Raw genomic sequence first — 14,089 nt, 5'->3', positions numbered from 1 at the left:
CTCTACTTCTTTGTTTTTTCCCTCTCTTTCTCGCCATCTCTTCTCTTTCTTCTCTACTTCTTCCATATTCTCCTATTTTCTCACCTCCTCTTCTCTTTCTTCTTCTCTTTTCTCACCTCCTCTTCTCTTTTCTTCTTCTGCATCTTTTGAAGACTTGAAGGCTAAAAGCCGAAGCTTGAAAGAGATCGCGAATAGAGGACTAGACTGAAGCCTAAAGAGGTTGATTGAAGAGGAAGAGATCGCGATGATTGAAGAGGACTTGAAGAGTGAAGACTTGAAGGAGATCCGAGATCGCGAATGGCAAAGTAGCAAAAACCCAAAAAAAAAAAAAAGCAAACCAAAATGAAAAAGGCAAAAGCAAAAAAGCAAAATTTTAAAAGTGGCAGACAACTCGCAAAAGCAAATTGAAATGTATTACAAAATTTGGGGGTTTGACACTTTGATTTGTGTTTGTGGTTTTAAATTTTTTTAATTTTTTTCATATTTTCAAGTAGTGGACCGGATTGGATGTGGACCGGATTTCTTTGTTATATCGGTTGGACCGTCGGTTTGTTACAGTAAGACGGTCCAATCACGGTTTGAAACGATTTGATGCAAAAATCCGGGTTTTTACTCTTTTTAAACCGAAAATATAAGCGAAACCCGGTCGGACAGGTTCGACCGCCCGGTCCGGTCCAGGTTTCAGAACATTGCATATAAACATTATTTATACAAAACAGAGTATCATGTACAAAATGATATTAAAACAGTGGACAGTGTAGCTATTGCTCCTCGCTTGCCGACGCCCGTCCAACTGCTTTCTCACCTAGAACTTGCAACCACAAAGAAAATAACGGGGTGAGCACAAAACAATGCTCAGTAAGTAAATCCTCTACTCGACTGTCCCCCTAACTTTTTCTCTTAATTCTTTCCTTACTCTTTTTCTCATCTCATTTATTTTCTCTTTCACACAGCTCTCTTTCTTAACTTCCGCTATATATCACGGCCTCATCTTATCGGAGGCACGGCCGGGTGGAGTTCACACAGCACCAACCCACTCTCCCTGATTTTCGGGTGGAGATCACCAAGCACCAACCCCTTACTGTTTCTACTATCGGGTGGAGATCACAAAGCACCAACCCGTTCTCATAGCTTTACTCATTCTCTCTACTCTTAGAGTAGCTCATTCACACAATTCTCTACTCTTTCTCAAACTAAGAGTAGCTCATTCACATAACTCTCTACTCTTTCTCAAACTAGTAATCATAGTGTAGCTTAATGCTTAGAGTAGGTTAGTCACAAAATTCTCTACTCTTTCTCACACTATTTCTCAAATGTACAATTAATACATATGGATGGTTCATGTTCAAGAATGCACTTAGGAAATGCCAATATGCAATGTTGCAACAAATAAGGTTCACAACTCATGCTCATACTTCTCTTAGGCATTTCATCAAACAACTAGTGTGCATACCTATACTCCACTTTATTTATAAGTCTATCCCTCTCTTGAACCATCCAAAATGGGAGAAAACTCCCTCACTAAGCAATAATTCCTGCTATAACATAACACTTCCAAAAATAATTCTCAATCTCCTCCAATTTCATCACAAACTACATTCTCCTCAAACATCACACTCCTCAATTGAAGTGTATTTAACAACCACAATAAATAAATACTCATCTCAACCCAAGTTCTCACAATCACAATATATATCATGCATCACTAAATCTCTACTCAAGGGATTTCACAATTATCAACTTGGATTGGGATTTACTTACCTTGAAAATGAGAGATCACAGTAGCACTTCCTTTCATTTACAAGACTTGTTTCTTCTCTACCCTTTAAACAATAAAACCATGAGATTTCAATACCGAAATACATGCACAACTTCACATCTAAAGCAAGGATCCTTACCTTAGGATGCCTTAGGTTGATTCTCTAGCAAAAACCAACTAAAAACCCTAAAAAATCCTTGAAAGCTTGAAAGAAGAATTGAGAGGGAATGGAGAATGAAAGAGGCGATGGAGAAGAATGAATGAAGGGTTTATGAAGTTTATCCCCTTTTTAGCTCAAAAGAGAATCATTCATTCCCATATTGCCATTGCTCTTTCTTGAAAATTCCATCTTTGTCCTTTCAATCTTTACACTCACACCCCTATTCTAACATATTCTCCATGAAATTTCCTTGCATTTCACTCCCCACTTTTCTTGCTAATTAAGGGTAGAATGGTCATTATGCCACAAAGGAAGGAAATATCTAAAACTCAATAAACTTTTTGGCCGTCTCGTCGCCGCGGCGAAGACAATTTCGTTGCCGTGGCGAAACACTCCCGCAGCTACTCCGTGGGCTGCAGCACCTCTTCGCCGCGACAAAGCTTCTTCTTCGCCCCGACGAAGCCTGTAACTCCAAAATTCCCAAGTCTTAAGCAATTCCAAGGCAATTACTCAGCATATCCAATACATCCATTCAACCAAAGACCAACCAAACAATAATAACAATATACCATCTCAAATAAGAGCAAAACAGTAAGTATTCATACAACATACAACATAATCTACTATGTACCTCAAGTGGGGCGTTACAATATGTCTTTCCAAGTTTCGAATTGAGAATATAACCTTGAAAAGGTTTTTGATTTTTTTTTTTGGTTTAAAAATCTGACATGGCACACTTAAGCGTAATTAAAGCAACAGAAAGGGTTAGGGTGAAAAGATTTAAACGTTTGTGGGTTAAAGATGATAAAAAGAAGTTGGTTTAAAATTTGAAAGGCAAAACACATTCCTTTCAGTTTCTCTTTCTCAAAACACAATTCAAACACCTTCCTCTCTCTCATTTTTTCTTCCAATTTTTTGTCATTTCTCAATTTCTTTGCTCTTTGCATTTTTTTCCATTCCTTGCCATTCCCGGTTAAGTTACAATGGCTGAGATCCTCAAAGAAACTGAAAAAACCCATCCACTCCCCAAATTGTAGGCACCACTTGGTCTACCAAAAATGGAGAAGAAGAGGTTGCGGTGGAGTAACTTCAGATGACTGAAGTTGCTCCACCGCCGATAGAGGAGACGGCGCTGATAGAAGACACCCCGCCGACAGAAGAATGGACGACAAGATTCGAAATTGAAAATGAAGAGGAGGACACCAGCGCAAATTCCAGCGAGGAGGTGGAAGAAGAGGAAGAACAGGTAATAATCTATATATTTTATGAAATTATTAGTTGTTGGTGCCAATTTAGGGATATTTGGTTGGTGTTTGTTGTTAAGGTCATTATTGCATTTTGTCGAGCAGTTGGAAAGCATCTGAGGAGTGGGTGTTTTGGGCTTCCAGAGGAGCGAGGAAGCAAATGGAGGCCCTATTGGGATTGTTTATGGCAGGTTGGATGGCTTTTGTTGGCAAAGTGAGTGGAATAAGGGGGTTGGGGGCTTGCCCTGCATATTACAGGGTTGTCCATGCATAGCCAGCCCTGTAGGGCTTGCCCTTCATCATCTCTCTTGTACATTATGCCAGCAAGAAACAAGAATATGTCAAGCAAACAAGAGTACATTTTTTTCCTCTTTATTTTAGTCATTTGTTAACATTTTTGATTGATTGTGCAGGGCCATTGTAGAAGTACATAATTCAATTTTCCAAGGTAGATTATTGAATGTAATGCCACCAAGAAACAAGAACCTGTCAAGCAAACAAGAGTTAGTTGCATACTCCTTCCAAGCCTCATGGTTCATGTCTTTTTTTGTCTATTATGATGAGGAATTTCACATTGCTTTTTCTGCAAGTCTGCGATTTGTCTATTAATGGTTCAAAAACTTTGAAGCAACGAAGGGAGGAAGAAAGGAAGGCATCTGAAGCTAGTGGAGATACAAAAGCATGGAATAGATTTGGCTATGTTTTTTTAGCAACAGAAAGTGTATTTAGTTAGAAAGGGTTGGTAGGATCCATTGAATCTTTAGAGTAAGGACTGAAAGTGTATTTTGTTGAGACAAAATGCATGTTTTGGTAGGTTGTTATTTTGGGAACTACTAGAACTGTTGGAACTATCATTTTCCAGATTTCTTTATTGTACTTGCTTCTTGTTAATCAATATAATTTCCTCAGTTTTTTTCTTAATTGATTGTTTTATGAGTGAGGATCTTGGTTGACAAATTTTTAGGTTGCTATTTTATCAGTTTTTCTCTTAATTTGTTGAACACTTATTAGTGAATCAGAAAACAATTTTAATGGTTTTGATGAGTTTTATGAGATTATCAAATTAGCCTTGGTCGTTTAAGCGATGTGGGCTATCGCTTAAGCGATCAAGGCTTATATATATTGGATCGTAGGATCCATTGAATCTTTAGAGTAGGGGTTGAAAGTGTATTTTGTTGAGACAAAATATATGTTTTGGTAGGTTGTTATTTTGGGAACTACTAGAACTGCTGGAACTATCATTTTCCAGATTTCTTTATTGTATTTGCTTCTTGTTAATCAATATAATTTCCTCAGTTTTTCTCTTAATTGATTGTTTTATGAGTGAGGATCTTGGTTGACAAATTTTTAGGCTGCTATTTTATTAGTTTTTCTCTTAATTTGTTGAACACTTATTAGTGAATCAGAAAACAATTTTAATGGTTTTGATGAGTTTTATGAGATTATCAAATTAGTCTTGGTCGTTTAAACGATGTGGGCTATCGCTTAAGCGATCAAGGCTTATATATACTGGATCGCTTAAGCGAGAGCTGCATCGCTTAAGCGATCATATACTTGAGGATTATTTAGACACAAATTAGCCTTGATCACTTAAGCAATGTGGGCTACCGCTTAAGCGATCAAGGCTTATCTATGTTGGATCGCTTAAGCGAGAGTTGTCATCGCTTAGGCGATCGTGTACTTAAGGATTATTTAGACACAAATTAGCCTTGGTCGCTTAAGCGATGTGAGCTACTGCTTAAGCGATAAAGGCTTATATATACTGGATCAGTTAAGCGAGAGCTGCATCGCTTAAGTGATCATGTACTTGAGGATTACTAACACAAATTAACCTTGGTTGCTTAAGCGATGTGGGCTATCGCTTAAGCGATCAAGGCTTATCTATGCTGGATCGCTTAAAAGAGAGCTAACATCACTTAAGCGATCGTGTATTTGAGGATTATTTAGACACAAATTAGCCTTGGTCACTTAAGCGATATAGGCTATCACTTAAGTGATCAAGGCTTATATATGCTGAATTACTTAAGCGATCGTGTACTTAAGGATTATTTAGACATAAATTAGCCTTGGTCACTTAAGCGATGTGAGCTATCGCTTAAGCAATGAAGGCTTATCTATGTTCGATCGTTTAAGCGAGAGCGGACATCGCTTAAGCGATTGTGCACTTGAGGATTATTTAGACACAAATTAGCCTTAGTCGCTTAAGCGACGTGGGCTATCTTTTAAGCGACCAAGGTTTATATACGTTGGATCGCTTAAGCGAGAGCTGCATCGCTTAAGCGATCGTGTACTTGAGGGTTATTTAGACACAAATTAGCCTTAGTCGCTTAAGCGATGTGGGCTATCGCTTAAGAGATCAAGGCTTATATATACTGGATCGCTTAAATAAGAGATATATCGCTGAAGCAGTCTTGTTTTTTATATGGATTATTTGACAACCTCATATTAAATAACATTAATGTTAACTTGGGATGTTCACAACATCGCAAGATTCGGGAGAAGAGAAGCAAATTAGCCTTGATTGCTTAAGCGACATCGGTTATTAACACATATTAAGGCCATTTATGGATGATTATTTGACAACCTAATTCCATCAACACATATTAAGGCCATTTAAGAAGATTATTACTGTTAATTTAAACCTCGAACGTTCACAACATCAAAATATAACAGCTACGATATGTGACTAACAACCCTATGATACATAGAGAAATGTCATAGCACACTAATGTGACACATTAGTAGAAACATACCTCATTTCACAAATATGTATTTGAGAAGGATATAATTTCTCACTCATTCCACATTACGGAATATAATTTCTCACTCAAACGGTCACAATATCAAAAGATTGAGCAGAAAAGAAGCAATTTGGCCTTGGTCGCTTAAGCAACGTAGGCTATCGCTTAAGTGATCATGTCTTATCTTTACTAGGTTGCTTAAGCGAGAGCTGACATCGCTTAAGCGATTATGTATTTGAGAAGGATTATTTTAAGTACAAAAGGAAATTACCCTTGATCGTTTAAGCAATGTCAGCTCTTGCTTAAGTGATCCTATATAGATAAGTCGTGATCGCTTAACTGATAGCCTACATCACTTAAGCGATAGCCTACATCGTTTAAGCGACCAAGGCTAATTTTCTTTGTACTTGACTATTCCTTTTCTTTGTACTTGACTATTCCTTCTCAAATTCAAGATCGCTTAAACAATGTCAGTTCTTGCTTAAGCGATCTTGTACAGATAAGTCATGATCGCTTAAGCGATAGTCGAAGTCACCTAAGCGACCAAGGCCAATTTTCTTCATACTTGACTATTCCTTCTCAAATTCAAGATCGCTTAAACAATGTCAGCTCTCACTTAAGCAATCCTGTACAATAAGCCATGATCGCTTAAGCGATAGCCAACGTCGCTTAAGCGACCAAGGCTAATTTTATTTGTACTTGACATTTCCTTCTCAAATTCAAGAAAATTAGCTTAAGCGATCCTATATTGATAACATCTCAATATTGAATAAATTTATATGCACAATAACATCTCAATATTGAATTAATTTAGTAGCACAATAACAACTCAATATTGAATGAATTTATATGCACAATAACATCTCAATATTGAATTAATTTAGTAGCACAATAACAACTCAATATTGAATGAATTTAGTAGCACAATAAGAGCAACAATTAAGTAACTAGAAGCATCCTTACTATCATCCATTCAAATCTTCAAACAAAAAGATATCCAATTGTCAATATAAAAAATTGGAAACAACAAAGCATTCATAACAAGTCCATGAGACAAAAAAGGTAATCTCATAAAGTACTCATCAAAACCGTTAAAATTGTTTTATGATTCACTAATAAGTCTTTAACGGTTGGCTTTGGCAACTCTCTCGATTTCATCATTCTTCTTGATGGCATAGCTAGAAATACAAGGATATAAAATCAGTTTAATGTACCACAAAAGATTGACATACAGTCAAGAGAAACTAGTGAACAAGTAAACGGAAAAGCATCCAGCCACTTACCAAAATATTCGACACCCAAAACAACTTGTCACATGTCTAATAATAGCCAAGTGCCTATAATGCAAGAAAAAAAATTATTAACCGATATATTAAGGGTTGACAGATTTTAAAAAACATCTGCAGAGTCGACATCGCTTAAGCGATCTAGTATAAATAAGTCTGGTCACTTAAGCGATTTGCTGCCATATACCCGATCGCTTAAGTGATCTACTGCCATATACCAGACTTATACTAGATCGCTTAAGCGGTCTGTTACTATATACCAGACTTATACCAGATTGCTTAATCCATTAGCTCCAAAATGCATTTTCAGTCATCTTCACCTATAATCAGTGCTGCCACCCTTAGCTACCCACAATGCAAGAAAATCATCAACAAATCTCACTCCTTTTAACTTGCATTACATCAAACACAACCTAAGAACCTAAACCACTAAATCGAAATCATAACCCAAACCCAATCCATCATTAAATCTTTATAAATAGAAATATAAAATGCAAAGAGGAGATACACATACCTGGACAAAATGTCAGGAGGAGAAAGAGGCGGATCTTTGGCAGAGAAGATATTAATGGCGGAGAAAGAAGAAGGCGTTAATGGCAGAGGAAGAAGAAGGTGTTGATGGCAGAGGAAGAAGAAAGTGTTGATGGCAGAGGAAGAAGAAGATGTATAGGAAGAAGAAGATGTAGACGAAGAAGAAGATGCAGAAGAAGCAGAAGATGTAGACGAAGCTTAGAAGAAACAACAACCAGGGGAGGGATATGTTAATGGCGGGAGGAAGAAGAAGAAGGTGTTTGGGTTTGTTTGCAAGAATTTCGGCTCTTTGGGGACATATTATAATTTTTAAAAGATTACACAATACTATATTAATCCTAAATAATCACTAATCATGTTTAATTAACCTTAATCAATAATAATACTATTTACTTAACACTTTTAAACTACATGGCCTTTTAATTAAACTTGAACTTGATTTGATATTTTAATAAAATGCCCCTGCTTAAGGTCGGTCTCATGATCTATCTTCGAAAGTGATTCTTAGGGCCCACCTAAATCATTTTCACCCCCCTTTTTAAATATATTTTTTAACTAATTTAATTTTTATTTAAATTACTAAAAATAATATTATAATTTCTAAATACATTTATACTTTAAGTTATATTTTGTTTTAATTTTTAACATTTAATCTGACATAAATTCTAATCCTAATTAAGAAATTTGAGGGGAGGGGGTATAGGAGGAAGAAAAAAAAAATCAAGTTTAATTTGGGAAAAATGGTGCAAAACAAAAAATCTAATTAAGTTTGAAACCAAGAAAATAGAGGTATTGAGCAGGGTCTTAAAAGATTTTTTTTTTTTTTTTTTAAATTATAAAATGAGGTGTATTTAGCCATAGGGATGAAGAACAATTAATGGGGCTAAAAGTCACTTCTTTTATGTTAATAGACCCTATCTCTAAACTTACCTCATTAAAAATTTTAAGTATATCTACACATCTAAATAAACCTCATCTATTTACAAAATAAATGAGGTGTATTTATGTCTTTATTACTAGTGTTATACTTTTTTCTCATTTTTATTTATATATCAATAGCAGTTGTGCACATTACATCATACGTATTTTCTTTAAAATTAAAAATAAAAAAATATCAAACTTATAAATTCTATAAATATACAAATCAATTGAAAGTTAGAAATAATAAAATATGATAAAATAAACCCAAAATATTTAATACATATACTATGTTATTGGTCAAACTCATTTTATCTTTATTATTTCAAAATAAAATTAGGGTTTAGGATGTAGAAAATGAAATAGAAATTATAATTAATAGAAAAAGTTTTATTCTAAATATACCGTATATAAAATACTTTTGTGTCTTATTTAGTAATTTTTAAGAAGAATAAAACTGTAATTAAAAAAAAAAAAAAATAGAGCAATTAAGTTCAACTAAGATTAAGAGGTGGGGGGCTAATAGCTCCACTCAAACATTATCTAAATCATCCTTACAACTTTATAATAGGATTTCTTATGCCCTAAAATTCCCCCTAAGACATAGAAATAACATAAATCACTCCATCCTTCGGTGAGTTATTAAAATTTACTTTATACCATTAAGCTAATGAATATTTATATAATTGCCCCTCAAGAGTTTATTTTAACGCAAAAATGAAAAAGCTTTATGATGAGAGGATTTCTGCTCTTACTATCATTATAGGAGAATTTTTTATTATTCAATTATAATTAAGAGAGATTATTTTTATTAACCATGTAAAATTTATTTAAATCCTTATGGAGATTGGAAGAAGGCGATTCTTTAATTTGGGTTTTTATCTCGACTCTCCTGTGGTTTAATCAACTAAGTAATTCCCTCTTATCGTTAAAATTTGTAATATGATGTATTAATGAATACCTACCTTATTACTCCTATGAATATTTAACAAAAACATAATTTTACTATAGAATATTTTTTGTTATTTAATTATATATATGGAGATACTGTTACCCCTTTTTATTTTTAAAACTAAGAGAATTTGCTTTCAATTAATTTCAACTAGTAGTGGCCCATGCCGTGGCTAAAAATTCAAGGCCCATTGTCCCGTGGGCCGTGTCGTGCCAAGGCCCACAAAAATTCTTGCCCTATCATGCCGTGTCGGCCACCAAATTTGAAGGCCCACGATACGACTTGCTATATACCATGTCCTGCATTGGGCTAGCCCACATGCTTTGTAAAACTATTTAATTCTAATATTTCTAAATTATGGTAATTTTGATTTATTATTAATAATTATCATAAAAATATTTTATATATTATATTTTGTGATATTTTGTATTTATATTAATTAAAAATATATATAATCACTATGAAATATAATAAAATAATGAGATATTGAAATATTAATTAAATTTTAACACTTTTTATTACTTATAAGTTATAATTATATACTACAAATACAAACTTAGAAATTAGGATTAAGAATTATTATACATCTTCATTTTCATCAATTTCTAAATTATTAAAATCTTTAAATATATTTTAACAACGCGATTTTGAAGCTTGAAATTTGCCGCCACCCAATCTTTCATACACATAAGGGTTTCAACAACACTTAGATGTAAACTTGATCTTCTCTCGTCCAATACATGTCCGTCTGCACTAAAAGCTGATTTTGATGCTATAGTAGAAACAGGAGGCATTAGTAAATCACGTGCGATGGTGGAAAGTACAAGATAAGTTTTTTGATGTGCTTTCCACTATCGAAGAATATCAAATTGATCACCTTGAATCATAATTTCAACCAAATGATCGATGTTTAAATAATTTGTAATTTCACTATATGAAGAGCTTGCACCTACCAGTTGTTTACCTTTAGTGATGATAGACCAAATACACTATTTTAGAGGAACTTGACATTGATGGTGGTTGTATATTTGTCGTGTTTTCACATTTGACTTCATAATGTGAATACATTTAAAGTAATAAAGTTCTAATATCTTCTAATGAAATTTTTAATGGGGTCTCTAAATTTGCTTAAATTTCTTCTATCATATTATTTACTCCTAATAATTTTACCCTAGAATCCATTACAGTAGCTAAAGTAAACAATATAAGCATTTTTTCCCAATATTTTCTAAATTTTAATTTTTTTCGCGTCGTGTCATGCCAGTCCACGTGCCTTTTTTAAGGCTCATGACACGGCTTGAATATTTTAGTGTCGTGTTGTGTCGTATTTTTTTCGTATCGTGTCGTAGGCCGACACAACTCACCACCGACTCTAATGTCAACCAAAACCTAAAAAGACATGTTTTCTTAATTATAAGGGGGAATAACAATTTCCCACGCAAGGTTTGGCAAAATTAATTTTCCCACCCACTAAGTTTGAGAAATATAATTTTCCACCCATCTTTAAAATCCGTCCATTAACTTTAACTGAAGAAGGACATAATGGTAGATTCGAGTTATTTTTATTAGGGCTGTACAAAAAAATCCGATATCCGGTATCCGATCCGGATCCGATCCGTAAAAATCGGATATCCGAAAATTCGGATCGGATACGGATCGTTATTTTAAAAAATCCGAATATTCGGATCGGATACCGGATCGGAAATGTTAAAAATTTGGATATCCGAATCCGATCCGGATTTTACAAAACTATGTCGTTTTGACTTTTGAGTGTACCAACTAACAATAAGTCAATAACCCTAAGTCTAACACAATGTCACAATTAACTCAAATTCAATTACTCAACTCTGTCTCTCTCACTCGTCTCAGTCTCTCTCGGCTCTCGCCGGAAGTCGGAAGTCGGAAGCCTGTCTCTCACTCTCAGTCTCTCTTGCTGGAACACGGCAACACGCAGACGCAGTCACGCATAGCACAGACCTCACACACTCTCTGTCTCTCTCACTCTCAGAGTCTCAGTCTCTCTCGGCTCTTGCTGGCCGCTGCCTCGCTGGAACACGCAGTCACGCACAGTCGCATAGACCTCACAGTCACTCAAACTCTTAGACCAGATCTCAACTCAGTCTCTCACCCAGTCACTCTTTCTCGCTCAACTCTCTTGGTCTCTTTCGCTCGAACACGCACAGCGGCCAGTGTCTCTCGCTCAACTCTGTCAGATATCAGTCTCTCTGACGATTGAAGCCCCAAATCGATCGTAAGTTAATTTCTTTAGAATTTAGAGTTGCTGAATTTTGTTCACCGTCATATATCCCTGAGGCTACAATAAATATTGAATCTACAAATTTGACTACAATAAAACTTTGTTTTTATAATTTAATCTTTATCACTGAAAAAAGTATCTGGGTATTGTAGTTTGACCTCTAAATCTAATCCACTGGAGAATTTTCCTCGCTTTGTTTATTGTGGAAGGAAGCATGGTTGGTGATAGAAAAGTGGAAAAGGAATATTATGAGAAACTGAAAATGTTTTAATTTGGTTTGTTTGAGATGAATTGCTTGCTTGCTTCACAGAAAGGTGAAGTGCTGACTGCTGAGATAGTGAGATAGGAACAAGTTGAGTGGAGGCAAATGAGGTTTGATTCTTGTTTCCTCATTCCCATTTCTGTTTTTTCTCTCGAAGCAAGCAATAATGAAGTAGTTTGACCGTATTTGGTTATGTCTACTAATCAACATCTTTGCCATCATCTGGCTTTTGTTCTGTACTTTCTCCAANTCATCTCCAAATTCAGGAACATGAGGTGCTTACTAAAGTTTCCAAGACATGGTGGAATTTTTCCGCTAAAACTGTTATATGATAAGTCAATACAAAAAAGAGAGCTCAAATTGCAAAATGACGGGGGATCACTCCTGTTAAATTATTGTTTGAAACTGAGACGACTCTAATGGAAGTTGGCAGAAGCATAAGTTGTCCTTGGAGCAAATTGAATGAAAGGTCAAGCTCGTTTAGGTTTTCCATCTGTGGAAAGTACTCAAAGCTGGTGAACAAATTGTGAGACAGATCTAACCTTCCCAAAGATGGCAGAGTAAACAACCATGAGGGTATTCTGCCACTTAGAAGATTATGATCTAAACTGAGAAAATTTAGATTAGAAAGGCCACTAGCCTGACTGGGTAAATGACCCTCGAGTTGATTATCAAAAAAGGATAAAGAAAAAAGTTGTTTGAGGTTGAATGATGATGTTGGCAATTGGCTGTTGAGATAATTAGAGCTGAGGTCTATATCAGTTAATTTACTGAGATTACCGAAAACATCAGGAAATGGCCCAGAAAATTTGTTGTCTCGAAGATTAAGATGAGTGAGCTGGCCAAGTTTAGATATTGTTGCTAGTATTTGACCAGTAAAACCGTTGGATGACAGATTCAAAAAAGTGATTTCAGTAAGGTTTTCGAGTGACGAAGGAAATGACCCAGAAAATTTGTTAGTCTCCAAGATTGAGACCAGTGAGCTGGCCAAGTTTAGATATTGATGTTGGCATTTGACCAGTAAAATCATTGGATGACAGATCCAACAAAGTGATTTCAGTTAGGTTTTCAAGTGACGGTGGAATTGACCCTTCGAATTTGCATCCACCAAGACGCAAATCATTCAAGTGCATCAGATTGCTGATTGTGTCGAGTAATTTCCCTGAAAAGTTTGTGAAAGAGAGGTCCAATAATTTAAGAGGATTGCTCCTGTTGAAATTTGGCAAATTACCCGTTATATTTTGATTGTCAGACAATCTGAGCAGCTGGAGAAATGGAAATCGGAAAAGCTCATCTGGAAACATGCCTTGCATGTAAATACTCCGAAGACTGAGAGATATCAAAGAAGAAGACAGGTTTGCGAAAGAACTAACTGCAACAGAAGACATGTTGACAAAATCCAGATGAAGATATCTTAGTTCTGTCATGTTTTGCAAGAGTTTTTTAAAACCATGTTGACGCAGTTCCAGACTTGTAGAGTAAGAAAGGTTAAGCAAAACAAGCTTAGATAAGTGAAAGATTTCGGTTGGAACTGGGCCATAGAAATTGGATGAAGAAAGGTTAAGATGTGTCAATTTCGCGAACTGACCAAACCTGGGTGAGATGTTGGATGGAACGAAATTATTGTAAGCTAGATTGAGCTTCTGGAGATGGTGAAGGTGGAAGAGGCTGCTACTATCGTTGATAGGACCAATAAGCCCACAAGAACTTAAGTCAAGTCCAATCACATGACCTGTGAACCTATCACAAGTAACCCCATCCCAATTGCAGCAATCAATACCCTCTTTCCAGGAATTTGTCATAGAAAAACTTGAAATCGAAAAGGTGTTCTTGAAACGAAGAAGGGCAGAGCTTTGTTCAGGAGAGCAAAATTTCTGTAATGGAGAAGAAGAGTTAAAAGAGGATGAACAAATAACTTGAAGATGGAAGAACAAGAAGAAGAGGCAGAGGACTAGATAATGCCAAAATAATCCCCACAT

The 14,089-nt window shown here is 35.5% G+C and overlaps 1 protein-coding gene across 1 annotated transcript; it reads right to left on the bottom strand.

Moving 5' to 3' along the window:
- Positions 1–13,066: 13,066 nt before the first annotated feature.
- Positions 13,067–14,089, bottom strand: LOC116115113 (receptor-like protein 6). The gene has a single exon (XM_031401262.1). It carries the CDS (start codon positions 14,087–14,089, stop codon positions 13,067–13,069), a length of 1,023 nt encoding a protein of 340 aa, XP_031257122.1.

This window comes from Pistacia vera, unplaced genomic scaffold, assembly GCF_008641045.1.
Source record: "Pistacia vera cultivar Batoury unplaced genomic scaffold, PisVer_v2 Contig731, whole genome shotgun sequence".
NCBI classification, from domain to species: Eukaryota; Viridiplantae; Streptophyta; class Magnoliopsida; order Sapindales; family Anacardiaceae; genus Pistacia; species Pistacia vera.
The sequence above is the reverse complement of the archived record's forward strand: the minus strand, read 5'-3'. Positions and strand labels throughout refer to the sequence as shown.